Source organism: Tachyglossus aculeatus, chromosome 16, assembly GCF_015852505.1.
Source record: "Tachyglossus aculeatus isolate mTacAcu1 chromosome 16, mTacAcu1.pri, whole genome shotgun sequence".
In the NCBI taxonomy this organism is placed as follows: Eukaryota; Metazoa; Chordata; class Mammalia; order Monotremata; family Tachyglossidae; genus Tachyglossus; species Tachyglossus aculeatus.
The window spans coordinates 25,976,976-26,004,426 of NC_052081.1; the positions used below are offsets into that span (position 1 = coordinate 25,976,976).

A 27,451-nucleotide genomic window follows, 5' to 3' on the forward strand; every position below is an offset into this window, starting at 1 on the left:
GCCAGCTGCGGGTCGGCGCATGCGCACTCACTCATGGAGCCCAACCTGGACTTCTGGAGCAGGGAAGGCCAAGTATGGACCCCGTCTTTATTTTATTTTCCTTTAACGGTATTTGGTTAAATCGCCTACTCTGGGCGGAGGAACAGCGTGGCTACAGCCCGGTCTTGGGTTCTAATCCCGCCCCCTCCGCTGGGTGACCTTGGGCCAGTCGTTTCCCTTAGTAATAATGAGAATAATAATAATAATGTTGGTATTTGTTAAGCGCTTACTATGTGCCAAGCGCTGTTCTGAGCGCTGGGGGAGATACAAGGCCATCAGGTTCACGCTAGAGAAGCAGCGTGGCTCGGTGGAAAAGAGCCCGGGCTTTGGGGTCAGAGGTCGTGGGTTCAAATCCCGCCCCCGCCGATTGTCAGCCGGGTGACTTTGGGCGAGTCACTTCGCTTCTCTGGGCCTCAGTGCCCTCATCTGTAAAATGGGGATGAAGACTGTGAGCCCCACGTGGGCCAACCTGATCACCTTGTAACCCCCCCAGCGCTTAGAACGGTGCTTTGCACATAGTAAGCGCTTAATAAATGCCATCATTATTATTATTATTATTATCAGGTTGGCCCACGGGAGGCTCACAGTCCCCATTTGACAGATGAGGGAACTGAGGCCCAGAGAAGTGAAGTGACTTGCCGATGGTGTTTGTTAAGCGCTTACTATGTGCCAAGCGCTGTTCTAAGCGCTGGGGTAGACAAGGCGATCAGGTTGTCCCACGGGGGGCTCACAGTCTTCATCCCCATTTGACAGATGAGGGAACTGAGGCCCAATCAATCAATCAATCAATCAATCAATCGTATTTATTGAGCGCTTACTATGTGCAGAGCACTGTACTAAGCGCTTGGGAAGTACAAATTGGCATCACATAGAGACAGTCCCTACCCAACAGTGGGCTCACAGTCTCACAGCCCAGAGAAGTGAAGTGACTTGCCGATGGTGTTTGTTAAGCGCTTACTATGTGCCAAGTGCTGTTCTAAGCGCTGGGGGAACTACAAGGCAATCAGGTTGTCCCACGGGGGGCTCACAGTCTTCATCGCCATTTGATCTCCTTCCCTTCCCCACAGCACCTGTATATATGTATATACGTTTGTACATATTTATTACTCTATTTATTTTACTTGTCCATATCTATTCTATTTATTTTATTTTGTTAATATGTTTGGTTTTGTTGTCTGTCTCCCCCTTCTAGACTGTGAGCCCACTGTTGGGTCGGGACCGTCTCTAGATGTTGCCAACTTGGACTTCCCAAGCGCTTAGTCCAGTGCTCTGCACACAGTAAGCGCTCAATAAATACGATTGATTGATTGATTGACTTGGCATCTTTCACCTTTGTTAACTCCTTGAGGGTAGGGCCTTTGACATTTTCTTTCACACATTTCCCTTTTTGTGGTATTTGTTAAACGCTCACCATGTCGTATTTATTGAGCACTTACTGTGTGCAGAGCACTGTACTAAGCACTTGGGAAGTATAAGTCGGCAACATATAGAGACGGTCCCCACCCAACAACTGTTCTAAGAGCTGGGGTAGATCCCAGCGTGGTTGAGAAGCAGCGTGGTTCAGTGGAAAGAGCCCGGGCTTTGGAGTCAGAGGTCATGAGTTCAAATCCTGGCTCCGTCACATGTCTGCTGTGTGACCTTGGGCAAGTCACTTCACTTCTCTGAGCCTCAGTTCCCTCATCTGTAAAATGGGGATTAAGACAGTGAGCCCCACGTGGGACAACCTGATCACCTTGTATCCCCCCAGCGCGTGGAACAGTGCTCTGCACATAGTCCCCCTTTCAGACTGTTCCCCCTTTTAGACTGTGAGCCCACTGTTGGGTAGGGACCGTCTCTAGATGTTGCCAACTTGTACTTCCCAAGCGCTTAGTACAGTGCTCTGCACACAGTAAGCGCTCAATAAATACGATTGATAGTAAGCGCTTAACAAATGCCATAATTATTATTATTATTATTATCCAAGGTAACCTGGTTGAACACAGTCCACGTCCCCCATGGGGCTCACTGTCTTCATCCCCGAGGTCACTGAGGCACAGAGAAGCCAAGTGATTCGCCCAAGGTCACACAGCAGACAGGTGGCGGGCCCGGGAGGAGAACCCAGGTCCTTCTGATTCCCAGCCCAGGCTCTCCCTACTAGGCCATGCCGCTTCCCTAATGAGTAAGGGACGCGACCCGCGGCCTCCGGGACTTTTGTGTCCCGGGCTGGGAAGACCGAAGGAAGGGGTAAATCCTGGGATCGTCTGCCTGGGGTCTGCTGAGGTTGTCACCGGCTGAGGTTGGGGGGTCTCTGGGTGCCAACTGGCTGCCCTTCCCCTTCCACAGTCTTCTAGACTGTGAGCCCACCGTTGGGTAGGCACTGTCTCTATATGTTGCCAACTTGGACTTCCCAAGCACTTAGTCCAGTGCTCTGCACACAGTAAGCGCTCAATAAATACGATTGATTGATTGATTGATTCCTCGTCCCCCCCGGTCCCAAACGCCCACCTCCGAAGCCTGACATGAGTGGTTCATTCGTGGTTTCCTCGCTCAAGTGGTCAGGGTCGAGTTCAGACAAAGGGCCTCCCTCATTCACCATCAATCGTATTTATTGAGCGCTTACTATGTGCAGAGCGCTGTACTGAGCGCTGCTCTTCGGCCTGCCCTGGGGTTTCCCGAAAACATTTTTCTCTCTGCTGCTCTTTCTTAGACATTTTCCCAAAGGTTCCGCCACTGGACGGAAATACTGGAACCGACGAATTTACTCTTCTCAAAGGTAAGTACCAACGGATTTACTCTCCTCAGATCAATCAGTCGTATTTATTGAGCGCTTACTGCGTGCAGAGCACTGGACTAAGCGCTCAAAGCACTCTTCTCAAAGTACTGGTTTCCCGCTACGGCTGAGGGGGTGCACGTTTTGTTCTGGAAAACCGGAGAGTAAAGGATCCCCAGTTCAGTCCCTGAAACCAACAGAAGTCCTACTAAATGTGAGCCCGTTTTTGGGGTAGGGATCGTCTCTACCTGTGGCCGAATTGTATTTTCCAAGCAGTAAGCGCTCAGTAACTCCGATTGAATGAATGAATATTGATTGAGCGCTTACTGTGTGCAGGGCACTGTACTAAACGCTTGAGAAGTGCATATAGAGACGGTCCCTACCCAATAACGGGCTCACAGTCTAGAAGAAGATCCCCTCAGGCAAGGCTTTCTTGGCTAACCTTGGGGAAGCAGCGTGGCTCAGTGGAAAGAGCCCGGGCTTTGGAGTCAGAGGTCGTGGGTTCAAATCCCGGCTCCACCACTTGTCAGCTGTGTGACGCTGGGTGAGTCACTTCACTTCTCTGGGCCTCAGTTCCCTCAGCTGGAAAATGGGGATGAAGACTGTGAGCCCCTCGTGGGACAACCTGATTACCTTGTATCTACCCCAGCGCTTAGAACAGTGCTTTGCACATAGTAAGCGCTTAACAAATACCAACATTATTATTATTATTATTATCTCCCCACTCTATTTGCCCTATTTTGTGGGTCATCCATGGTCCTTCATTTCATTCATTCGGTCGTATTATGCGCTTACTGTGTACCTAACAATCAATCAATCAATCAATAACACTGTACTAAACGCTTGAGAAAGTACAACAATAAACAGCCACATGCCCTGCCCACAGCAAGAGAAGCAGAAGCGGCAGCGTGGCTCGGTGGAAAGAGCCCGGGCTTTGGAGTCAGAGGTCATGGGTTCAAATCCCGGCTCCGCCGCTTGTCAGCTGTGTGCCTCTGGGCAAGTCACTTCTCCGCGCCTCAGTGACCTCGTCTGGAAAATGGGGATTAAGTCTGTGAGCCCCACGTGGGACAGCTTGATTACCTTGTATCTACCCCGGCGCTTCGAAGAGTGCTTTGCCCGTAGCAAGCGCTTAATAAATGCCGTTAAAAAACAAAAAAACGGGCTCCCAATCTAGAGGGAGTCAGAAGACCTGGGTTCTAATCCCAGCTCCCCTGCTTGTCCGCTGTGTGATCGTGGACGGCAGCACAAATAAATAAAATGACAGATACAGGCAGGAGTACCTTTAGACTGTGAGCCCACTGTTGGGTAGGGACCGTCTCTATATGTTGCCAATTTGTACTTCCCGAGCGCTTAGTCCAGTGCTCTGCACATAGTAAGCGCTCAATAAATACGATTGATGATGATGATGAGTACCTTAACAGTACTCGAATACTACGCACTTTAAGCCCGCTGATACTCTAACCTGTAACTCGTGGGCAGGGAACGTGCCTGTTATATTGTCATATTGTACTCTCCCCAGCTTGAATGTTGCCAACTTGTACTTCCAAAGCGCTTAGTACAGTGCTCTGCACACAGGAAGCGCTCAATAAATATGACTGATTGATTGATTGATTGAATGAATTAGCTTGGATCTACTCTGGCGCTTAGAACGGTGCCTGACACGTAAGCAATGCCAACTCCCCGCAAGCGCTTAGTACTGCGTTCTGCACACAGAAAGCGCTCGATAAATACGATCGAAAGAATGAAAGAGCGGGGGGGGGTCGTAGTGGGAGACGACTGATTCGAAATCGAACTAGACATTTAGGACCTTGTAACCTCCCCGGCGCTTAGAACAGTGCTTTGCACGTAGTGAGCGCTTAATAAATGCCATTATTATTATTTAGGAGCAGGGACTCACACGGGGCGTGTAGTGTAGTGGCCTGGAGAACTGTAAGTCTATTTGGGTTTTTACAAAGACTGGGAAGGAACGGAGATGATCGCAGACGCTGTCATTTCCGATTTTAGGAAGACGTTCAAAACTCCAGATCGTTGTTGACCACGAAGGGACAGGCTGAACCCGGCGATGGCGACCAACAGGTAATCGGCGACTCGATTTACAGTCCTCTATCATCATCATCAATCGTATTTATTGAGCGCTTACTATGTGCAGAGCACTGTACTAAGCGCTTGGGAAGTACAATTGGCAGCATATAGTCCTCTAGACCGGATAGGCTGCGCGACGGCCAACTCTGGCGGACTGGACTCTCCCGAGCGCTTAGTACAGCGCTCCGCGCATAGGAAGCGCTCACTAAATACCGTCGACTGATCGGCTGTGCCGGACTAAGCTTAGTAAAGTACGTGTGTTTCTCTCGTTTAGCGATCAACTCCTAAAGTGGTTTTTTTTTTAAAAAAGTCTAATCAGGCTCTTAATGTGAAAAATCAGGGTTCTCGTCTCTTAAACTAAATTGTCGAAGAGTTTTACTTGAGCGATATCCGTCTCTATATGTTGCCAACTTGGACTTCCCAAGCGCTTGGTACAGTGCTCTGCACACGGTAAGCGCTCAATAAATACAATTGATTGATGGCCAACTTGCACTTCCCAAGCACTTAGTACAGTGCTCTGCACACAGTAAGCGCTCAAGAAATATGATTGATTGATTGATTGCCATTGCCAACTTGTACTTCCCAAGCACTTAGTACAGTGCTCTGCACACAGTAAGCGCTTAATAATTACGATTGATTGAATGATTGATTGATATTTATTTTACTTGTACATATCTATTCTATTTATTTTGTTTTGTTAATATGCTTTGTTGTCTGTCTCCCCCTTCTAGACTGTGAGCCCACTGTTGGGTAGGGACCATCTCTATATGTTGCCACCTTGTACTTCCCAAGCGCTTAGTACAGTGCTCTGCACACGGTAAGTGCTCAGTAAATTCGATTGATTGATTGATTGCCAACTTGTACTTCCCAAGCGCTTAGTACAGTGCTCTGCACACGGTAAGCGCTCAATAAATACGATTGATTGATTGATTGCCAACTTGTACTTCCCAAGCACTTAGTACAGTGCTCTGCACACAGTAAGCGCTCAATAAATACGATTGACTGATTGCCAACTTGTACTTGCCAAGCGCTTAGTACAGTGCTCTGCACACAGTAAGCGCTCAATAAATACGATTGATTGATTGATATGTACATATTAGACAGTATTTTTAAGTGGAATCTTGGGGTGATGTTTGTCTCAGGCCTGAACAGTATTGGCTTTTCGGTAGCTACCAATCAGTGGTATTTATTGAGCGCTTACTACTCATTCATTCATTCAATCGTCTTTATTGAGCACTTAATGTGTGCAGAGCACCGTACTAAGCGCTTGGGAAGTACAAGTTGGCACCATATAGACGGTCCCTACCCAACAGCGGGCTCACAGTCTAGAAGGGGGAGACAGACAACAAAACAAAACCTGTTAACAAAATAAAATGTGCGGAGGGAGGGCATTCCAGGCCGGGGGAGGACATGAGACTTACTGTGTGCAGAGCACTGTACTGAGCACTTCAGAGAGTACAGTAAAACAGAATTAGCAGACACGTTCCCTGCCTATAACAAACTGAGGGTTCTCTCCCATCTTACAAACCCTCAAGCCGATTTATACAAGGTTTCATGGCTCTGCAGGTACTGCCGCTCGGGTAAGACGCTGAAAATCCTGATCTCTGAAGGACTTCTTACAAGGACGTAGTCCTGTAATTCCATTTTCTAACTCCATTCGGCCGTTAACATAAATTTTCCCCTTGTTTGCGAGTCTAAAGGGTGGGGTGGGGTAGACGGCCTCTAAGTTCATTGCTAGCTCCTTACGGAGACTGAAGTAAAAGAAGACCGATACCGCCCGGACGTGCGTTTTTTTTCCAGAAGCTTCCCTTTTTATCCCATTAATGATGTTCTTTTTTATTTGGTCAGCTCCGGGCAGCTTGGAAACAGAGTCTGGTGAGTGTGAGCAAGTTTTGCAGCCGAAAGCATCGCTGGCTCGGTCTCCTCCAGGGGACTGACCCTCGTTTTACTTTTCTTCCCTGAAAGTCGGCCGTGCACCCCGATTCGGGACGTCTGATTCCGGTGTTGTTTAGACCTGCTGGTGAGTTTTAAACGCGTGCTTTGTCTCAGAGCTTCAACCCATCATCAGAAGCAACGTAGCCTAATGGTTAGAGCGCGGGCCTGGGCATCAGGGGACCTAAATCCTAATTCCAGCTCTGCCACTTGCCTCAGATGCGATGATGAGGGCATTCTGGATTGTTTATGGAAATTTATGTAAGTCTTCCAAGGATAGTAAATCTCATCTGGCTGGGGAACGGGAGGAAGCAGAGCGGCTGTGGCTGCGGAGGGTATAGCTGCCATACCTGGACGGCGGGGAGGTTTTGGGCAGTTTGAGGTGAGCAGAGCTGTTTCTCTTTGGAATTTTTAAATGAATTTCTCCAAGATGATGATGATGATTAATCATTAAATTAACTGGGGGAGATTATCTAGTCTGGCGGATAGCCACCTGCCCACGTGCTGGGAGCCAGGGATGATTTATGATGGTCCAGGAGTAAAGCATGTGGATTTTCTTAAACTTTCAGAGTAGGACAGGTTGGCCAGCCTAGGGAGATGATTTGGAAAACAGTTCATTGGATTTTGAACTTATCATCTATCCAGAAGGGAAAAGAGCTACCCAGCCTGAGACCCTCCCACTATCATGGATAGGGAACATAGCTAGTGACTCCATTGTACTGTACTCTCTTAAGCGCTTAGTATAGTGCTCTGCACACATTAGGTGCTCAGTAAATTCCACTGATGATCATATGTTCTGATCATAGTGCCTGCAAGAGAACTGGTAGCTGAGTTAGTTATGGTATGAATTAAACGCTCAGACAAGTCGCTTCACTTTTCTGCGCCTAGGTTTCCTCATCTGTAAAAGGGGGATTTTTTTTTTTAATGGCATTTGTTAAGCGCCTACGTGCCGAGCACTGTACTAAGCACTGGAGTCGATACGGGCTAATCAGGTTGGGCACAGTCCGTGTCCCACAAGGGGCTCCCGGTCTTAATCCCCATTTTACAGATGAGGTCACCAGCCAGGTGGCCGTCTTCGCTTCGACTCCTCCGATTCTCTCCTTGACCCGCTCCCTCCGCTCTATAGAAATTGTTCCCTCAAAGGGCACGAATGATCTCCTTCTTGCCAAATCCAGCAGCGTCTACTCCATCCTTAATCGTCCTCGACCTCCCAGCTGCCTTCGACACTGTGGACCACCCCCGTCTCCTGGAACCATTATCCAACCTTGGCTTCACTGCCACGGTCCTCTCCTAGCTCTCCGGCCCCGCATTCTCGGTCTCTCTCACGGGCTCTGCCTCCCTCTCCCTAAATGTGGGAGTCCTTTAAGGTTCAGTTCTGGGCCCCTTTCTATTTTCCATCTACACCCACTCCCACGGGGAACTCATTCACTCCCTAGGCTTCAACTACCATCTCTATGCAGATGATTCCCAAATCTACTTCTCCAGCTCTGATCTCTCTCCTTCTCTGGGGCCTCACATTTCCTCCCGCCTTCAGGACATCTCTATTTGGATGTCCCTCTGAAACCTCAAACTTATGTCCAAAACAGAACAACTTATCCTCCTGTCCTCCCCCTGACTTTCCCTTCGCTGTAGACAGTACCACCATCCTCCCTGTCTCAAAAACCTGGGCATTACCCTTGACTCATCGCTCTCATTCACAGCCCAGATATTCAATCTGTGACCTGATCCTTTCGGTTCAACCTTCACAACGTCGCTAAAATCCGCCTTCTCCTCTCCATTCATTCAATCGGATTTATTGATTTTGGTAGTACGTTTGGTTTTGTTCTCTGTCTCCCCCTTTTAGACTGTGAGCCCACTGTTGGGTAGGGACTGTATATGTTGCCAACTTGGACTTCCCAAGCGCTTAGAACAGTGCTGTGCACACAGTAAGCGCTCAATAAATACGATTGATTGATTGATTGAGCGCTTACTGTGTGAAGAGCACCGTACCAAGCGCTTAATCCATCCAAACCGCAACCACGTTAACCGAAGCACGTATCCTATCCCGCCTTGATTACTATCTCAGCCTCCTTGCTGACCTCCCTGCCTCCTAGCTCCAGTCCATATTTCACTCTGCTGCCCGGATCGTTTTCCTACGGAATCGTTCGGTCCACGTTTCCCCAGTCCTTCGCAACCTCCAGCGGTTGCCCACCTCTTCCACATTAAAGAGAATCTCCTTACCATTGGCTTTAAGCTACTCCATCACCCTGCCCCTTCCTACTTTACCTTGCTGATTTCCAAGCACAAATGCACACATTTTGCCATTCTGCTACTCACTGGACCCCGATCTCGTCTTTCTGGCCGCCGACCCCTCGCCCACGTCCCGCTTCGGACCTTGAACGCCCATCCTCTTCATATCCAGCAAACGATCGCTCTCCCCACCTTCAAAAGCTTATTAAAAACACATCTCCAAGAGGCCTTCCCTAAGTCACATTTCCTCTTCTCCGACTCCCTTCTGTGTCACCTTCGCACTCGGATTTTCCCCCTTTATTCAGTCCAACCCACGGCACTCGTACATATCTGTAATTCATCCATTTATATCAATGTTTTTCTCCCCCTCTAGACTATAAGCTCGTTGTAGGCAGAGAATGTGATTAGCCGTGAACACTGACACAGCTTTCCTCTCCTTCTGGGGAAGCAGCGTGGCTCAGTGGAAAGAGCCCAGGCTTTGGAGTCAGAGGTCATGGGTTCAAATCCCGGCTCCGCTAACTGTCAGCCCCTTGGGGCCAGTCACTTCTCTGGGCCTCAGTTCCCTCATCTGGAAAATGGGGGTGAAGACTGTGAGCCCCCCGTGGGACAACCTGATCACCTTGTAACCTCCCCAGCGCTTAGAACAGTGCTTTGCACATAGTACGCGCTTAATAAATGCCATCATTATTATTATGATTATAAAGCACCAACCCAGGAGTCAAAGGACCTGGGTTCCAATGCCGGTTCTACCGCTGGCCTGCTTTGTGACCTTGGTCGCTTAACCTCTCTGTGCTTCAGTTTTCCCATCTGCAAAATGGCAATTCAGTAGTGATAATAATAATAATTGTGGCATTTGTTAAGCGCTTACAGTACTAAGCGCTGGGGTGGATACAAGCAAATCATGTTGGACGCGGTCCCTGTCCCACACGGGGCTCACGGTCTCAATCCCCATTTTACAGATGAGGTCAGAGAGAAGTGAAGCCAGTGCCCGAGGTCACACAGCAGACAAGTGAAGGAGCCGGGGTTAGAACCCATGACCTTCTGACTCACAAGCCCAGGCTCTATCAATACTTAATAATAATAATAATAATGATAGTATTTATTAAGCGCTTACTATGTGCAAAGCACTGTTCTAAGGGCTGGGGAAGTTACAAGGTGATCAGGTGTCCCACGGGGGGCTCACAGTCTTAATCCACACTTTACAGATGAGGGAACTGAGGCACAGAGAAGCTAAGTGACTTGCCCAAAGTCACACAGCTGGCAATTGGTGGAGCCGGGATTTGAACCCATGACATTTGACTGCAAAGCCCGGGCTCTTTCCACTGAGCCACGCTGCTTCTATTCTCCCTCCTACTTAGACTCTGAGCCCCATATGGGACCTGTCTCTATTACTTGGCCCCTAGTAAGTGCTAAATACGTACCACAATCAATCAATCAATCAATCAATCGTATTTATTGAGCGCTTCCTGTGTGCAGAGCACTGTACTAAGCGCTTGGGAAGTACAAGTTGGCAACATATAGAGACAGTCCCTATCCAACAGTGGACTCACAGTCTAAAAGTCCACAGTCCACAATTATTATTCTATCATCATCATCATCATTATGGCTCTGCACATAGTAAGCGCTCAATAAATACGATTGATGATTATGGCAGGGAAAGACTGTATTTGCCAGACCTCAGTAGACCTTGATTTGCCTTTTTTTTTTTGCATTTCACCTACCGCAGGACTGTTATAATTCACTAATGACTGTCTTCATTTCCATCAGCTTTCCTTCCTACAACCGTGCCGTTGGTGAGTAACATCTCTGAGCCAGCATTTCAGCGAATGATTTAAAAGTAGGTCTGTGGACTTTCGAAGTTCCCACTGGGAAGCGGAATTTATTGGTCTTGATCAGTGAGCACGAATCTGGGAGCCAAAAGACCCGGGTTCTAATCCCTACTCTGCCACTTTCATTCATTCAATCGTATTTATTGAGCGCTTACTGTGTGCAGAGCACTGTACTGAGCGCCTGGGAAGTACAAGTTGGTAACATATAGAGACGGTCCCTACCCAACAGCGGGCTCACAGTCTAGAAGGGGGAGACAGAGAACTAAACAAAACATATTAACAAAATAAAATAAATAGAATAAATACGTACAAATAAAATAAATAGAATAATAAATACGTACAAACATATATACATATATACAGGTGCTGTGGGGAGGGGAAGGAGGTAAGGCTGGGGGGGTGGGGAGGAGGGGCTGTGTAACCTTGGGTAAGTCACTGCACTTCTCTGGTCCCCAGTTTCCTCATCTTCTAGATTGTGAGCCCGCTGTTGGGTAGGGACCGTCTCTCTATGTTGCCAACTTGGACTTCCCAAGCACTTAGTACAGTGCTCTGCACACAGTAAGCGCTCAATAAATACAATTGAATGAATGAATGAATCTGTAAAATGGGGATTTAACGCCTGTTTAACCTCCTAATTTTGTGAGCCCCGGGTAGAACGAGAACTGTAGTGACCTAGGGAGTGCTGAACAAATACTATTATCATTACTGGCAGTACTATTATTTCCTCGGTAGCCGAGGATTTTAAATACCGATGACTTCTTGGGACAGCCACAAAAGTCCATCGTGGTATCTGGTGGATTCCCATCCAGGACAATCCACATGATGAGCTCGTCGTGGGCAGGGAATACGTCTGCCAACTCCGTTGTAGTCTCCCAAGCGCTCAGTACAGTGTTGCGCACCCAGCAAATACCAGTAAATACCACTGATGATGATGACGATAGCCCCATTATTATAAATGGGGCACCAGGAATTTGGGTTTGGGGGTTTGATTGATAAACCTTAAATAGGGGACTGGGGTTTTCAATGCCACGCTGTCTTTCTCCTATAATGGAATCAGGTGTACCAATTCCAGAAAGTTCATTGCTCTGTTTTTGCCTTCTCTTTGCAAGCTGTACCTCTCACTGCTCCCCCAGAAAGGAATAAAGACGGCTCTTTTCCCCCAGGTAACTGCTCTCTTCGCTCGCAGTTGTTGAATTCTTTTCATTCGCGACAAAATACATCCTGTTTTGCATTATTTTATTTTTTTTTGCAGTTCCTGTTTCACCTGTACACGACACAGTTCAGCATTATAAATGGAAATGCCACCAATGTGAGTAAGCGTTTAAGGCAATTTAGCCTGCGAGGGATGCAGTCTGCCATCACGCGCTTCACCGCTAAAAATGCAGAGTTTGTTAAATGTCTCTTTTTGGCTTTTTTCCTAGGAGAGGTATGCGCTTATGCAACAACTTCTCGGAGCCAGTACGGTTGTTTCATCAACTTTTTTTGGAGTAGGTATCTCCAGATCTGTTCAGTTGGCCTCTGATTAGCGGGATGGATTAGTTCATATAAATGAATATAATGGCTCGTTTGTAGAATGCCTATCCCCAGGGGCCCAATTGGCCTTCCAGTCTTGTAACTATAATCGGAGGGGGAAAAAAGCCTCTAGGTCTGAAGCGTGGTCTAATAATGAAAACTTAATTGACTAATTTCCGCCCATTTTATGCTTAATATGCCCTCATTTAAGTGATGTTCATTGGAAATGTAGAACCGTAGAAACGTGAGCAAACATTTGACGGGATGCAGCTCCGGGATTCTTAAAAGAAATGGAATTATTCATTCACTCAATTCATTCGATCGTATTTATTGAGCGCTTACTGTGTGCAGAGCACTGGACTAAGCGCTTGGGAAGTACAAGTTGGCATCATATAGAGACGGTCCCTACCCAACAATGGGCTCACAGTTTTCTCTAAAGAAGACGTTGGTGCTCGCAACTTTCTGCCTAATGAGCGGTAATCATACTAACATGGGGTAGGGAGAAGCAGGACGGTGCAGTGGAAATAAATACGACTGAATGAAAGAGCACGGGCCCGAGAGTCGGAAGGTCGTGGGTTCTAATCCCGCTCCGCCACTTGGCTGCTGCGTGGCCTAGGGCGAGTCACTTCACTTCTCCGTGCCTTAATTACCTCCTCTGTGCCTCGGTTACCTCATCTGTAAAACGGGGATTAAGACCGTGAGCCCCCCGTGGGACAACCCGATCACTTTGTAACCTCCCCAGCGCTTAGAACAGTCCTTAGAACAGGCAAAATGGGGATTGAGACCGTGAGCCCCACGGGACAGGGACTGCGTCCATCCCGATTTGCTTGTATCCACCCCAGCGCTTAGTACAGTGCCTCGCGCATCGTAAGCATTTAACGAATACCTTAGTTATTATTATCACTTTGACCATTTGGAGGCCCTAAAACAATCTCCATCCCCCCCCCATCTTACCTCCTTCCCTTCCCCACAGCACCTGTATATATGTTTGTACATATTTATTACTCTGTTTATTTATTTTACTTGTACATATCTATTCTATTTTGTTAGTATGTTTGGTTCTGTTCTCTGTCTCCCCCTTTTCGACTGTGAGCCCACTGTCGGGTAGGGACTGTCTCTATATGTTGCCAATTTGTACTTCCCAAGCGCTTAGTCCAGTGCTCTGCACATAGTAAGCGCTCAATAAATACGATTGATGATGATGATAAAAGTGAATTTTCAGGGCCCTGTGAGAGGCAATATCACCGTTTCCATATTACGTGCGGGAGACCTGATTTAGGTCAAGTGGCCTAAATCAGACTCGGGAATAAGGATCCCAAGTCCCGACAGTTGATCCGACGCTCTAATAAACAGACTGGTCACACTGTTTCTCCCACCTTCCTTTTATCCGGTCTTTCTACCGAACTGACTGTATCAAAGTTAGACTTTCAGTCGGAGCACCCTGGGTGAAGGTGATTTATTTTTGACTGCGTTCGTTCACGTCTTACCGCGCGCAGGGCACTGCACTGAACCTGGGAAAGGGAAAAGGTAGAACGATGGCCATCCGTCGCGGACCCTGGCCCGCAGCGGGTCGAAAAGGGGGAGAGCTGGCGACGGGCCCCCATGCAAGGATTAATAAATACAGCTGAAACAATAAATGGAAATTAGTAATAATAATAATAATGGCGATGGGCCCCCATGGAAGGATTAATAAATATAGCTGAAACAATAAATGGAAGTTAGTAATAATAATAATAATGGCGATGGGCCCCCATGGAAGGATTAATAAATACAGCTGAAACAATAAATGGAAGTTAGTAATAATAATGGCAATGGGCCCCCATGGAAGGATTAATAAATATAGCTGAAACAATCAATGGAAGTTAGTAATAATAATAATAATAATAATAATTATAATAATGGTGATGGGCCCCCATGGAAGGATTAATAAATACAGCTGAAACAATAAATGGAAGTTAGTAGTAATAATAATAATAATAATAATGGCGATGGGCCCCCATGGAAGGATTAATAAATACAGCTGAAACAATAAATGGAAGTTAGTAATAATAATAATAATGGCGATGGGCCCCCATGGAAGGATTAATAAATACAGCTGAAACAATAAATGGAAGTTAGTAATAATAATAATAATAATAATGGCGATGGGCCCCCATGGAAGGATTAATAAATATAGCTGAAACAATAAATGGAAGTTAGTAATAATAATAATAATAATGGCGATGGGCCCCCATGGAAGGATTAATAAATATAGCTGAAACAATAAATGGAAGTTAGTAATAATAATAATAATAATAATGGCGATGGGCCCCCATGGAAGGATTAATAAATACAGCTGAAACAATAAATGGAAGTTAGTAATAATAATAATAATGGCAATGGGTCCCCATGGAAGGATTAATAAATATAGCTGAAACAATAAATGGAAGTTAGTAATAATAATAATAATAATAATGGCGATGGGCCCCCATGGAAGGATTAATAAATACAGCTGAAACAATAAATGGAAGATAATAATAATAATAATAATAATAATAATAATGGCATTTATTAAGCGCTTCCTTTGTGCAAAGGACTGTTCTGAGCACCACCGATCTCTCCCTTCCACTACGTTCCTGGCAAACTCATTTTCTATTGTACTTCCCAAGCGCTCAGTACAGTGCTCTGCACACAGTAAGCGCTCAATAAATACGACTGAGTGAATGAATGTGGAGGTGACAAAGTGATCAGGTTGTCCCACGGGGGGCTCACGGTCTTAATCCCCATTTTTACAGATGAGGGAACCGAGGCACAGAGAAATGGGGAGGGCCGCAACAGAAGCGACCCAAGAGGAGACTATTCGGGCCAAGGAAGCCGGCGGGGCCTGTCCCGTAAGCCAGCGGCCTCAGCCTGCCTAATAATCCTAATATTTGTTAATAAGCGCTACGTGTCAGGCTAATCAGGCCGGACAGTCCCTGTCCCACATGGGGCTCGCGGTCTTAATCTCCGTTTTACAGAGGCGGTCACCGAAGTGACTTGCCCGAGCTCAGCCAGCGGACAAGTGGCGGAGTCAGGATTAGAACCCAGGACCTTCTGGCTCCCAGGCGCGGGCTCTAGCCACAAGCTGCTTCCCTTCCCCGCTCCAATGATCAGTCAGTGGAATTGGCTGAACGCTTACTCCGTGCCAAGCGCGGTACTGAGCGCTCGGGAGGGTGAAAAACGGCTGTTTGCTACGATCAATCCATCAATCGTATTTATTGAGCGCTTACTGTGTGCAGAGCACTGGACTAAGCGCTTGGGAAGTCCAAGTTGGCAACATGGGGATTAAGACTGGGAGCCCCCCGTGGGACAACCTGATCCCCTTGTAACCTCCCCAGCGCTTAGAACAGTGCTTTGCACATAGTAAGCGCTTAATAAATGCCATTATTATTACATAGAGATGGTCCCTACCCAACAGTGGGCTCACAGTCTAGAAGGGGGAGACAGAGAACAAAACCAAACAGATTAACAAAATAAAATAAATATGTACAAGTAAAATAGAGTAATAAATACGTACAAACATATATACAGCTTTCCCATCTGACCGTTCTGGTCCCTCTAGGACCTAGTTTAACCCCGTGATGGTGGTTGGGGAAGGGGCGTTGTGGAAGGGCTCTTTTGGGCAGGGATGGGGCTGTTTCTTCTTGTCCTCTCCCAAGTGCTTAGCACAGCGCTCTGCACACAGTCGGCGCTCAGTAAATCCAATTGAATGAGTGAGTGAACCACATATCACCCTCTCCTATTTCCTAGATTTGCCCTCGACTCATGATGACTCGCTATGCGCTGAATGGACCTACTCTGCAAATGGTCATTACAAAGGTCCTGCCCATTCCCCTCCTGGGTAAGTCGCTGGGAACTGGAAATAGGGATCGGGGATTTGTTTTTTCTCTCTCCGGAGGACACACAACTTGTGGGCTGTCAGTTGTGTGACTGTTGTTGCGTTATCCGCTCCTGCACCGCGACTCAGGAGGGAGGACAGCTCATCCTTGCCCCGTCGCGGACGGGAAATTGTAAGCTCACGGCGGACAGTCGCTGGGAACTGGAAATAAGGATCAGGGATTTGTTTTTTCTCTCTCCGGAGGACACACAACTTGTGGGCTGTCAGTTGTGTGACTGTTGTTGCGTTATCCACTCCTGCACCGCGACTCAGGAGGGAGGACAGCTCATCCTTGCCCCGTCGCGGATGGGAAATTGTAAGCTCATGGCGGGCAGTCGCTGGGAACTGGAAATAGGATCGGGGATTTGTTTTCTCTCTCTCCGGAGGACACACAACTTGTGGACTGTCAGTTGTGTGTCTGTTTTTGCGTTATCCGCTCCTGCACCGCGACTCAGGAGGGAGGACAGCTCATCCTTGCCCTGTCGCAGACGGAAAATTGTAAGCTCACGGCGGGCAGTCGCTGGGAAGTGGAAATAAGGATCGGGGATTTGTTTTTTCTCTCTCCGGAGGACATCCTTGCCCCGTCGCGGACGGGAAATTGTAAGCTCACGGCGGGCAGTCGCTGGGAAGTGGAAATAAGGATCGGGGATTTGTTTTTTCTCTCTCCGGAGGACACACAACTTGTGGACTGTCAGTTGTGTGACTGTTGTTGCGTTATCCGCTCCCCTCCTGCACTGCGACTCAGGAGGGAAGAAACCTCATCCTTGCCTCGTCGTGGACGGGAAATTGTAAGCTCACGGCGGACAGGAAATGTCTCCGTTACACTGTAATAATAATGACGGTATTTAAGCGCTTACTATGTGCGATGCACCGTTCTAAGCGCTGGGGAGGTTACAAGGTGATCAGGTTGTCCCGTGGCGGGGCTCACAGTTTTAATCCCCATTTTCCAGATGAGGTAACTGAGGCCCAGAGAAGTTAAGTGACTTTTCCAAAGTCACACAGCTGACAGTTCATCATCAATCGTATTTATTGAGCGCTTTCTGTGTGCAGAGCACTGTACTAAGCGCTTGACAGTTGGCGGAGCCGGGATTTGAACCCAAGACCTCTGACTCCCAAGCGCTTAGTACAGTGCTCGGCACACAGAAGGAGTTCAGTAAATATGACTGACCGACTCCCCACTAGATCTGTACGAGCAAATCACAGTTCTGTGTGCTTAAATCCCAGTCGAGTCCAACTATGGTTCCTGATGTGTTTCCCGAGTCCGGTCGGAGGACGGGACTTTGTGGCCCGCTATAGTAGGAGGGGGACTATTGATTAAGCACTTTTTAAATGCAGAGCACTGGACTCAGTGCTGGGAAAAAACGGACAGATGGGAATGAGAACACTGTCCCTGTCCTTAAAGAGGGCTCACAGTCGAAAAATTCAAAGCGGGAGAGGGGCCAGGCCCCAGATGCATCAGGAAAGATACCGGTTGTCGTGAACCGTTCAGTTGTACGGGTGGTCCGTGGCGCATCCCCCTTTCCGTTCGGAGACTCTGATGTGGGCTTTTCCCCGCTTCCGTTAACGTCCGAGTTAAAGAAACTTGCGACCGACTCGGTGCCCCTTTCCCGGTTCTGCCGTTGGGTTCACGAACTCGGAGAACTGAGATAAAACTCAGAGAAGCAGCGTGGCTCAGTGGAAAGAGCCCGGGCTTTGGAGTCAGAGGGCATGGGTTCCGCCAATTGTCAGCTGGGTGACTTTGGGCAAGTCACTTCACTTCGCTGGGCCTCAGTTACCTCATCTGGAAAATGGGGATGAAGACCGTGAGCCCCCCACGGGACAACCTGATCACCTTGTAACCTCCCCAGCGCTTAGAACAGTGCTGTGCACATAGTAAGCGCTTAATAAATGCCATCATTATTATTATTATTATTATTAAAACGGCACCCTAGCAGCTGCTTCTTCATACTCTCTTAATGAAAGCTAAGGAGACTGGTCAACTGAGACGTCTCGAGAAGTAGCCACTTAAGCCCCATGGTCTTCATTTCCCCCTCTCCTTTGGCCCTTTTTCTTGCCAATTTGTTTTTTTTTTTAATTGCCGGTTCATCACGTAAGGTTCCGTAGCCATCTCTCCCTCAGGCCTCCGCATCCCAGCTTTGGGGCGGGAGAACGCTTTCATTCTGTCGGACGCGTTCCTCCGGTCCCGTCCTTTTTCTTTAAGAAAGCTGAGACGTGACTGCTGCGTGACCTTGGGCTAGTCAGTTAACTCCTCTGGGCCTCGGTTCCCTCATCTGTAAAATGGGGATTAAAGACGTGGAACATGGACCGGGTCCGACCTGATTGCCTTGGATCTACCCCAGCACTTACTACAGTGCCTGGCACGTAGTAGGTGCTTAACAAATGCCATTCGAAAAAATAAACAGGGACTTCAAATGGTGAATTTCACTTCCCTTTTCAGTGCCTTTCCTTAACAGTGATATTGCTGAAATCTTCTCACAAAGGCTGACAGAACAGTGACCTTTCTGCGCCCGGAGGAGTTCAGTTTCCACAAAGGAGCAGATTTTATTTTTGGGGTGACTGGCCTGAGGAATTTTGCTTACCAAAGGGCTTTTTTACATTTGTCCACAGTCAGGCGGATTTATTAAGCGCTCACTGTGTGCAGAACACTGTACTAAGCGCTCGGGAAAGTACAGTGCAGCAATAAAGAGTGACCGTGAGCTCACAGGCTAGAGATGGGGAGACAGGCATCAATACGAACAGGCATCACTGTTAGTTTCCCCCATTACATCGGTGTTTTCACGGTCCGTGCGCTATTACCTGAGTTTTCCTTGAACACGGGTTTGGTCAAGAAAGCAACCCCCACTAGAGACTAATAATAATGATAATAACTGATGATAATCAATCAATCGATTGTATTGAGCGCTTACTGTGTACTAAACGCTTGGGAAGTACAAGTTGGCAACATATAGAGCCCAACAGTGCGCTCACAGTATCTGAAGCGCTCACTATATGCCAAGCACTGTTTTAAGCGCTGGGGGAGATCCAAGGTGGCCACAGTCCCCGCCTCACAGGGGACTCACAGTCTTAATCCCCATTTTGCAGGTGAGCTAACTGAGGTAGCGAGCAGGGAAGTGACTTCCCCAAGGTCACACAGCAGACAAGTGGGCAGAGCCGGGATTGGAACCCACGTCCTCACACTCCGAAGCCCGGGATCTTGCCACTAGCCCGTGCGGCTTCTCCAGAACGGACTGGATTTGGAAAACTGGGCAGGTGGTGGGGTTTTTGTCTTTAATTTTAGCCCGGTCAGGCTCACGGTCTCTTCGGTTGGCCGGGCGGCAGTTTTTCACAAGGGGTGTCCCCTTTTTGGACCCCGATAGCTTTCTTCAGTGTGTTCAACGTGGTGGTCTGCAGAAGCCCGGAGTACCAATACGGCATCGAAGTAACGGACAGCGACGGCCGCGTCATTGGCGTGTCCCGGCAAGCTGGAGCTAAGGTAATAACTGTGCTACTTCTTAAGTGCTTTCTATGTGCCATGCACTGAGGTTAATAATAATAATAATAATAATAATAATAATAATAATAATAATAGCATTTATTAAGCGCTTACTATGTGCCTTGCACTTAGTAAGCACTGGGGAGGTTACAAGGTAACCAGGTTGTCCCACGGGGGGCTCACAGTCTTCACCCCCATTTTACAGATGAGGTCACTGAGGCGCAGAGAAGTGAAGTGACCTGCCCAAAGTCCCACAGCTGACAAGTGGGGGAGCCGGAATTTGAACCCGTGACCTCCGACTCCAAAGCCCGGGCTCTTTCCACCGAGCCACGCTGCTTCTCCGGCCAGTTCCACCGCTCGGTCGTGTTCGCTTGTCTCTTAAGTGAAGGGGAAAGGAGGCTGTTTCATGAGGAGCATCTTGGCCTAGTGGATAGACCCCGGACCTGGGTTCTAATCACGGCCCCGCCTCCTATCTGCTGGGTGACCTCGGGCCAGTCAGTCACTTCTCTGGGCCTCAGTTACCTCATTTGAAACATGGGGGTTAAGACTTTTAGCTCCATGTAGATGGGACACGGACTGCGTCCAACCTGATTATCTCGGCTCTACCCCAGCTCTTAGTAATAATAATAATAACGATAGCATTTATGAAGCACTTACTATGTGCAAAGCACTGTTCTAAGAGCTGGGGAGCCTACAAGGTGATGAGGTTGTTCACAGTCTTCATCCCCATTTTACAGATGAGGGAACTGAGGCCCAGAGAAGTGAAGTGACTTGCCCAAAGTCACACAGCTGACAAGTGGCGGAGCCGGGATTTGAACCCATGACCTCTGACTCCAAAGCCCGGGCTCTTTTCACTGAGCCACGCTGCTTCGGCCCTCTCGTGTCGGGGCCTGACACGTATTAAGCGCTTAAACACCATTAAAAAAAAATAAAGAAAGGGCGAAAATGAAGATTCCCTAATCTAGGTGACCAAAGTCGTCTAAATTGACTTTTTGTAGCCAAGGGAACTTTTTAAAAAATGGCCGTGCTGTGGCCTCAGCTAAAAGACCTCTCTGACGGGGACAAGAGGATATGCAGCAGTGAATAATAACAATAATAATAATAATAATAATAATAATAATGGCATTTATTAAGCGCTTACTATGTGCAAAGCACTGTTCTAAGCGCTGGGGAGTTTACAAGGTGATGAGGAGTTTACAAGGTGAATGAGACTTCCTGTCTGTTGCCCCAAATTGTGTCATTAGGGGTATCCGGGAGCCCTTGAGGGAATGATAATAATAATATAATAATGGCATTTATGACACGCTTACTATGTGCAAAGCACTGTTCTAAGCGCTGGGGAGGTTACAAGGTGATCAGGTTGTCCCACGGGGGGCTCACGGTCTCAATCCCCATTTTCCAGATGAGGTCACTGAGGCCCAGAGAAGTGAAGTGACTTGCCCAAAGTCACACAGCCGACAGTTGGCAGAGCCGGGATTTGAACCCATGACCTCTGACTCCAAAGCCCGGGCTCGATGTAATGACGGTTTTTTTCTCCTTGACATCAGCCCATGTGGTTAGGGATGTATGTGCCTTCTTACGTCCCTATTAACCGTAACTTTTCCTTATCATAAAGTCTCGTGGCCTTATCAGATAATGAATCCATCCAAATCCAGCCTGGCCTAGTAGAAAGAGCACAGGCCCGGGTTCCAATCCGGGCTCTGCCACTTGCCTGCTGAGTGACCTTGGACAAGTCACTTCACTTCTCTGGGCCTCAGTTCCCTCGTCTGTAAAACGGGGGTTAAAACCTTGAGCGCTGTATGGGACTGCGCCTTTCCCCAGGGCTGAGTTCAGTGCCTGGCACATAATAAATACTTAACAAACACCATTAAACAAAAATAAAATTTGTCTTGGGAAAACTGGGACACCATCACGCCCCCAAGGCCCTTTATTTTTAGAAGATATTGCTAAGATAGGTGTAAGATAAGATAGACTAAGATAGATTAGAAGGTATTATAAGCTTTTAGCGTATAGTTTATAGGTATTATCGCGCTTATCTAATTTAGGTTAGATGGGGGTAACTAAAGTTACTAAACTAGTTACTAACTAAACTATTACTAAAGTAACTAAAGTTACTTGGAGAAGCAGCGTGGCTCAGTGGAAAGAGCCCGGGCTCTGGAGTCAGAGGTCACGGGTTCAAATCCCGGCTCCGCCACTTGTCAGCTGTGTGACTTTGGAAAAGTCACTTCACTTCTCTGGGCCCCCGTTTCCTCATCTGTAAAATGGGGATGAAGACTGTGAGCCCCCCGTGGGGACAGCCTTATCACCTTGTACCCTCCCCAGCGCTCAGAACAGTGCTCTGCACATAGTAAGCGCTTAATAAATGCCATTATTATTAAAGTCACAAAGATGAGACCGGCTTTCTGAGTTCACTGTTGAAATCTAGGTGTGTTTCTGTCCTTTCTCCATGCTTCGTTCAGGCAGTAAAAGAAACAGCCCTATCCAGAGGGTTGCTGTTCGGGGTGTCGGCTCTCGTCCCAAGCGCCCTGACCTCTCTATTGAAAAGGTAAGCGGCGTTTCCCGACTTTTCATCTACAAAGCCGTTTCTTTCAACGTGCTGTTCCCCGATGATAAAACTGATTTCCAGAAAAGCCACCCACTCCCTCGGCCCTACGTGGGACAGGGACCGGGGCCAATTCGACCCAGCGCCTGGCACGTAGTAAAAGCTTAACGAATCCCATAAACGTCTCTAAATGTTGCCAACTTGTACTTCCCAAGCGCTTAGTACAGTGCTCTGCACACGGTAAGCGCTCAGTAAATACGATTGAATGAATGAACGATTAAAAAGGCTGCCGAAACTCTGGGCTCTGTCCCCTAAGCCCCAGCATGAATGTCTCCTTGGGAGGTAGGAGTCTCACCCAGGTAAGAAGCGTCTGGCCTATCGCTGTCGGGGCAGAACCAGAGAAGTAGCGTGGCTCAGTGGAAAGGAGCCCGGGCTTTGGAGTCAGAGGTCATGGGTTCAAATCCCGGCTCCGCCAACTGTCAGCCGTGTGACTTTGGGCAAGTCACTTCATTCAATCGTATTTATTGAGCGCTTACTGTGTGCAGAGCACTGTACCGCGCGCTTGGGAAGTCCAAGTTGGCAACATCTAGAGACGGTCCCTACCCAACAGCGGGCTCACAGTCTAGAAGGGGGAGACAGACAACAAAACAGAACATATTAACAAAAGAAAACGAATAGAATAGTAAATATGTGCAAGTAAAATAAATATATCTCTGTGCCTCAGTTCCCTCATCTGTAAAACGGGGATTAAGACTGTGAGCCCCCCGTGGGACAACCTGATCACCTTGTAACCTAGCCAGCGCTTTAGAACAGTGCTTTGCACATAGTAAGCGCTTAACAAATGCCATCATCATCATTATTATTATTATTAGAATGGTCAGCTGTGGTGTCCCAGGCCGGTGTGAGTAGCAGCCGGCAGCTTCCCACGGCAGGGACCTCCAGGCCCGCTCCGATCCGGCTTGCACTCACTTCACGTCCCTAGCCCTCCGGCCGCTGCTCTGGGACTCCCCCCAAAACTGACCAAATGCCAGGGGGTGCCCCACGGCGGGTCAAGGGGCATCCAAACCCACCTGAGAATGGCTTCGGCTCAAGTCCCTACTGAGAGCTCACCTCCTCCAGGAGGCCTTCCCAGACTTCCCAGAGCCCCTTCCTTCCTCTCCCCCTTGTCCCCCTCTCCATCCCCCCCATCTTACCTCCTTCCCTTCCCCACAGCCCCTGTATATATGGATATATGTTTGTACATATTTATTACTCTATTTTACTTGTACATATCTATTCTATTTATTTTATTTTGTTAGTATGGTTTTGTTCTCCGTCTCCCCCTTTTAGACTGTGAGCCCACTGTTGGGTAGGGACCGTCTCTATATGTTGCCAACTTGTACTTCCCAAGCGCTTAGTACAGTGCTGTGCACACAGTAAGCGCTCAATAAATACGATTGATTGATTGAGTCGGGCAAGCCCGGGCTGGGGACCCGGACTGGGAAATACAGCTGCAGCGAGAGGGACAAGAGGAGCGACTCTGGCAGCCCCGGGGGGAGGTTTTATCATTTCAGAGGCCAGGGTGAGGGGCCAGCCCGTTTAACCCAATCTCTCTCACCCATCTGCTCCACAGGACCAGTTTTATGCTCCAAAATCCACGGTTTCTGGTGATCCTGAAGCTAAATTTGACTGTCGTCGTAATGGGACTGATGGTGCCCACTTCATTTAGTCTGTTTCCCCAAACAGGGCGGGTAAGTCTTCTCCGAAGGTCGAAAACAAGGGGGTGGGAAACTTTGGGGGCAGAAGAGCCGAACCGGGAGCAGCATGTGTTCAGAAAAGCTGCAAAATGTCCACATCTCCCTCCCCACGACGTGCCACGCAACATTTTAGACTGTGAGCCCACTGTTGGGTAGGGACTGTCTCTATATGTTGCCAACTTGTACTTCCCAAGCGCTTAGTACAGTGCTCTGCACGCAGTAGGCGCTCAATAAATACGATTGAAGATGATTAGACAAGCAGCACGGCGTAGCAAATAGAGCACAGGGCTGGGAGTCAAAGGTCCTGGGTTCTAATCCCGCTCTGCCACTTGTCTGCTGTGTGACCTTGGGCAAGTCACCTCGCTTCTCTGCACCTCAGCTACCTCGTCGGCAAAACGGCGGTTGAGAGTGTGAGCCCCATGCGGGACAAGGGATTGGATCCAACCCGATTTTGGAATCTATCCCAGCGCTTCGTACAGTGCCTGGCCCCATAGTAAGGGCTTAATACCTTAATTAATCAATTACCTATGACATCACTGCCACAGCCGGTGCCGCCAGGGATGACGGAAGAGGCAGCATTAGAGAAGAAGCCGCGATTCAGCCGATCGGTTCTATTTTTTGAGCGCTTACTGTGTGCCAAGCGCTGTACTGAGCGCTTGGGAGGGTTCAAGTCAACAGAGTTGACGGAGCTGGAGATTGCAGGCGGACCCAATGGCAACGTGAGGGAACGTAACTTGGCGATGAGCGCTCAAAGGTTTTTGAAGATGGAGCGCTGCGATCTGTCAGATTGGGAGGAGGAGGAGGATGTCGGCCGCTGGAAAAATGAGAACGTGGCACGGCTCGAGAGACGCTTAGTACGGTGCTCTGCACATTGTAAGCGCCCAATAAACACGATTGATTGATTGAGAAGCGGAAAAAGACACGTGTCGTGGGAGAAGCGTGGATCCAAAAGAGGGAAATGCCAACTTGTACTTCCCAAGCACTTAGTACAGTGCTCTGCACACAGTAAGCGCTCAATAAATATGATTGATTGACTGAGTGCCTTCAAGTCCAGTGGTCAAGAGTTTCTGTTTGAGGCAGTGATGTGAAATGACTGGATTGCAACAAGTCTCCAGAGACTCTCAGGTGGTGATTTTGATGATCTTACAGGCCAACAGTTTGGGAATTTTAAAGTCCAGACCCCTCACTTCTAAAGATTTTTTTCCACTAATAAAAAAAATTTTCAAACAGGATTTAATTATTTGCGGAACAGAAAATTGTCTTGCCATAAAGGACATTATGACCTGAGCTTTAGACTGCGAAAATAATGATGGTATTTGTTAATCACTTACTATGTGTCATTCTCTGTTCTAAGCATTGGGGATGAAACTGACTACGAAATTCTTCAAAATCCATCTGTTTCAGATACACCGTGTTGACCTTGAAGAAGAAATTCAGGCCTCCACCGAAGAACCAGAACTTTTTTATAATAGAGGACTTTAGAGAACAGCTTCAACCTACGGGTGGCTTCTGATCTTAATACAAATCGGCGCAGTTTTCCGATTAAGGTCTGAGGCCGACGCGCCTGTGGGAATCATTAGGGATTTTTCCAATTAGGATAGCAGTGATACAATGATGAAAGTAAGCTTCAAGGTTATCTGCTTGCATGGCAGTTCCTTTAGGCTACTATGTTCTTGGCAAACTCATTTTCGACTGTACTTCCCAAGCGCTTAGTACAGTGCTCTGCACACAGTAAGCGCTCAATAAATACGACTGAATGAATGAATGATCGTTGGTCCAGCTTGGCACTCCCACCATCAGTTGAAGCTCTTACTGAGCTCGAACCTACTTTGGAAAGACTACTGTATTTAAGTCACTAAGAATAAATTATGTTTTCAAATTTTTCTGGCTTCTAATTTGGAAGATGGGGAACGATGAAGCCCTTACTGAGCTCGAACCTACTTCGGAAAGACTACTGTATTTAAGTCACTAAGAATAAATTATGTTTTCAAATTTTTCTGGCTTCTAATTTGGAAGATGGGGGACGATGAAGCTCTTACTGAGCCCGAACCTACTTTGGAAAGACTACTGTATTTAAGTCACTAAGAATAAATTATGTTTTCAGATTTTTCTGGCTTCTAATTTGGAAGATGGGGAACGATGAAGCTCTTACTGAGCTCGAACCTACTTTGGAAAGACTACTGTATTTAAGTCACTAAGAATAAATTATGTTTTCAGATTTTTCTGGCTTCTAATGTGGAAGATGGGGAACGATGGACTACGTATGTGACTACGCGCTTGTAAGATGACAATCCAGAATAATTGTGCTGTGCGTGGGTGAAACACACAGCCTTGGCGAGAAGCGCGATGGGAAAAGACGTTTGGAAGATGGAGAGGGGCGGTAGTATCGGAAACATGACGTCGCGGATAGACGGAGCGCGAGTCTGGGAGTCAACGGGACAAGGCTTCTAACCCCAGCTCTGTCTCCCGTCTGCTCTGTGACCCCGGGCAAGTCACTTAACTTCTCTGTGCCTCAGTTATCTATAAAATGGGGATTGAGACGGTGAGCCCTGTGTGGGACAGGGACTTTATCGCCCGATTAGCTTGTATCCACTCCAGTGCTAAGTATAGTGTGCTGGCACATAGGAAGCACTTAAATTCCACAATTATTAAGGGGTGGGGGCAGTTCATTCATTCATTCATTCAATCGTATTTATTGAGCGCTTACTGGGTGCAGAGCACTGTACTAAGCGCTTGGGAAGTACAATAGAAAATGAGTTTGCCAAGAACACAGTGGAAGGGAGAGATCGGTGGAGCCACAGAGGGGAAGAGAAGGTGCCAGAGAAGAATGGGATGGAGTGAGGGCTGCGGGGGGGGGAATGTTGAGGGGAGCGGAAAATGTGGTAATTGAGGAAAATGTGGTAACCGCTTAGTACAGTGCTCTGCACACAGTAAGCGCTCAATAAATATGATCGAATGAATGGTAATGGGCTGGACACTGCACTACATTTACTACTCTCCGTCCTGCTGCCTCTACCTCCAATATGGAGGTTGACGCTGAAATGGGACCTTTATCTAGAGAAGCAGCGCGGTGCGGGGGCTACAGAGCGGGCCTGCGACTCGGAAGGTCAAGGGTTCCAATCCCGGCTCTGCCCCTCGCCTGCCGTGTGTCCTTGGGCAAGTCGTTTTACTTCTCTGGGCCTCAGTTCCCTCATCGGTAAAATGGAGACTGAGACTGTGAACCCCACGTGGGACAGGGACTGTGCCGACCTGATCTGCCTGGCACACTGTCAGCGCTTAAATACCACAATAATCATCGTTACTATGGATAATAATAATAATAATGGTGTTTATTAAGCACTTACTATGTGCAAAGCACTGTTCTAAGCGCTGGGGAGGTTACAAGGTGATCAGGTTGTCCCACGGGGGGGCTCACAGTCTTAATCCCCATTTGA

At 47.8% G+C, this 27,451-nt stretch overlaps 1 protein-coding gene across 1 annotated transcript; it reads left to right on the top strand.

Annotated features, from left to right (window-relative positions):
- Nucleotides 1-26,451, top strand: SFXN4 (sideroflexin 4). The gene is made up of 14 exons (XM_038758671.1): nt 1-72; nt 2,726-2,791; nt 4,793-4,864; nt 6,719-6,745; nt 6,836-6,890; nt 10,799-10,824; nt 11,970-12,023; nt 12,113-12,169; nt 12,282-12,347; nt 16,141-16,231; nt 19,624-19,739; nt 22,199-22,284; nt 23,894-24,011; nt 25,422-26,451. The coding sequence occupies exons 1-14, from the start codon at nt 34-36 to the stop codon at nt 25,497-25,499; spliced, it is 951 nt and encodes a 316-aa protein (XP_038614599.1). The 5' UTR covers nt 1-33; the 3' UTR covers nt 25,500-26,451.
- Nucleotides 26,452-27,451: the final 1,000 nt, after the last annotated feature.

What these genes read in the sequence shown, in the direction of transcription:
- SFXN4 (XM_038758671.1), top strand. Translation starts at nt 34, where the DNA reads ATGGAGCCCAACCTGGACTTCTGGAGCAGGGAAGGCCAA. An exon ending in CCGGCGATGGCGACCAACAG is followed by an intron (nt 4,865 to 6,718) that starts GTAATCGGCGAC and finishes TTATTTGGTCAG; the next exon opens with CTCCGGGCAGCTTGGAAACA. An exon ending in CCCGGCAAGCTGGAGCTAAG is followed by an intron (nt 19,740 to 22,198) that starts GTAATAACTGTG and finishes TGCTTCGTTCAG; the next exon opens with GCAGTAAAAGAAACAGCCCT.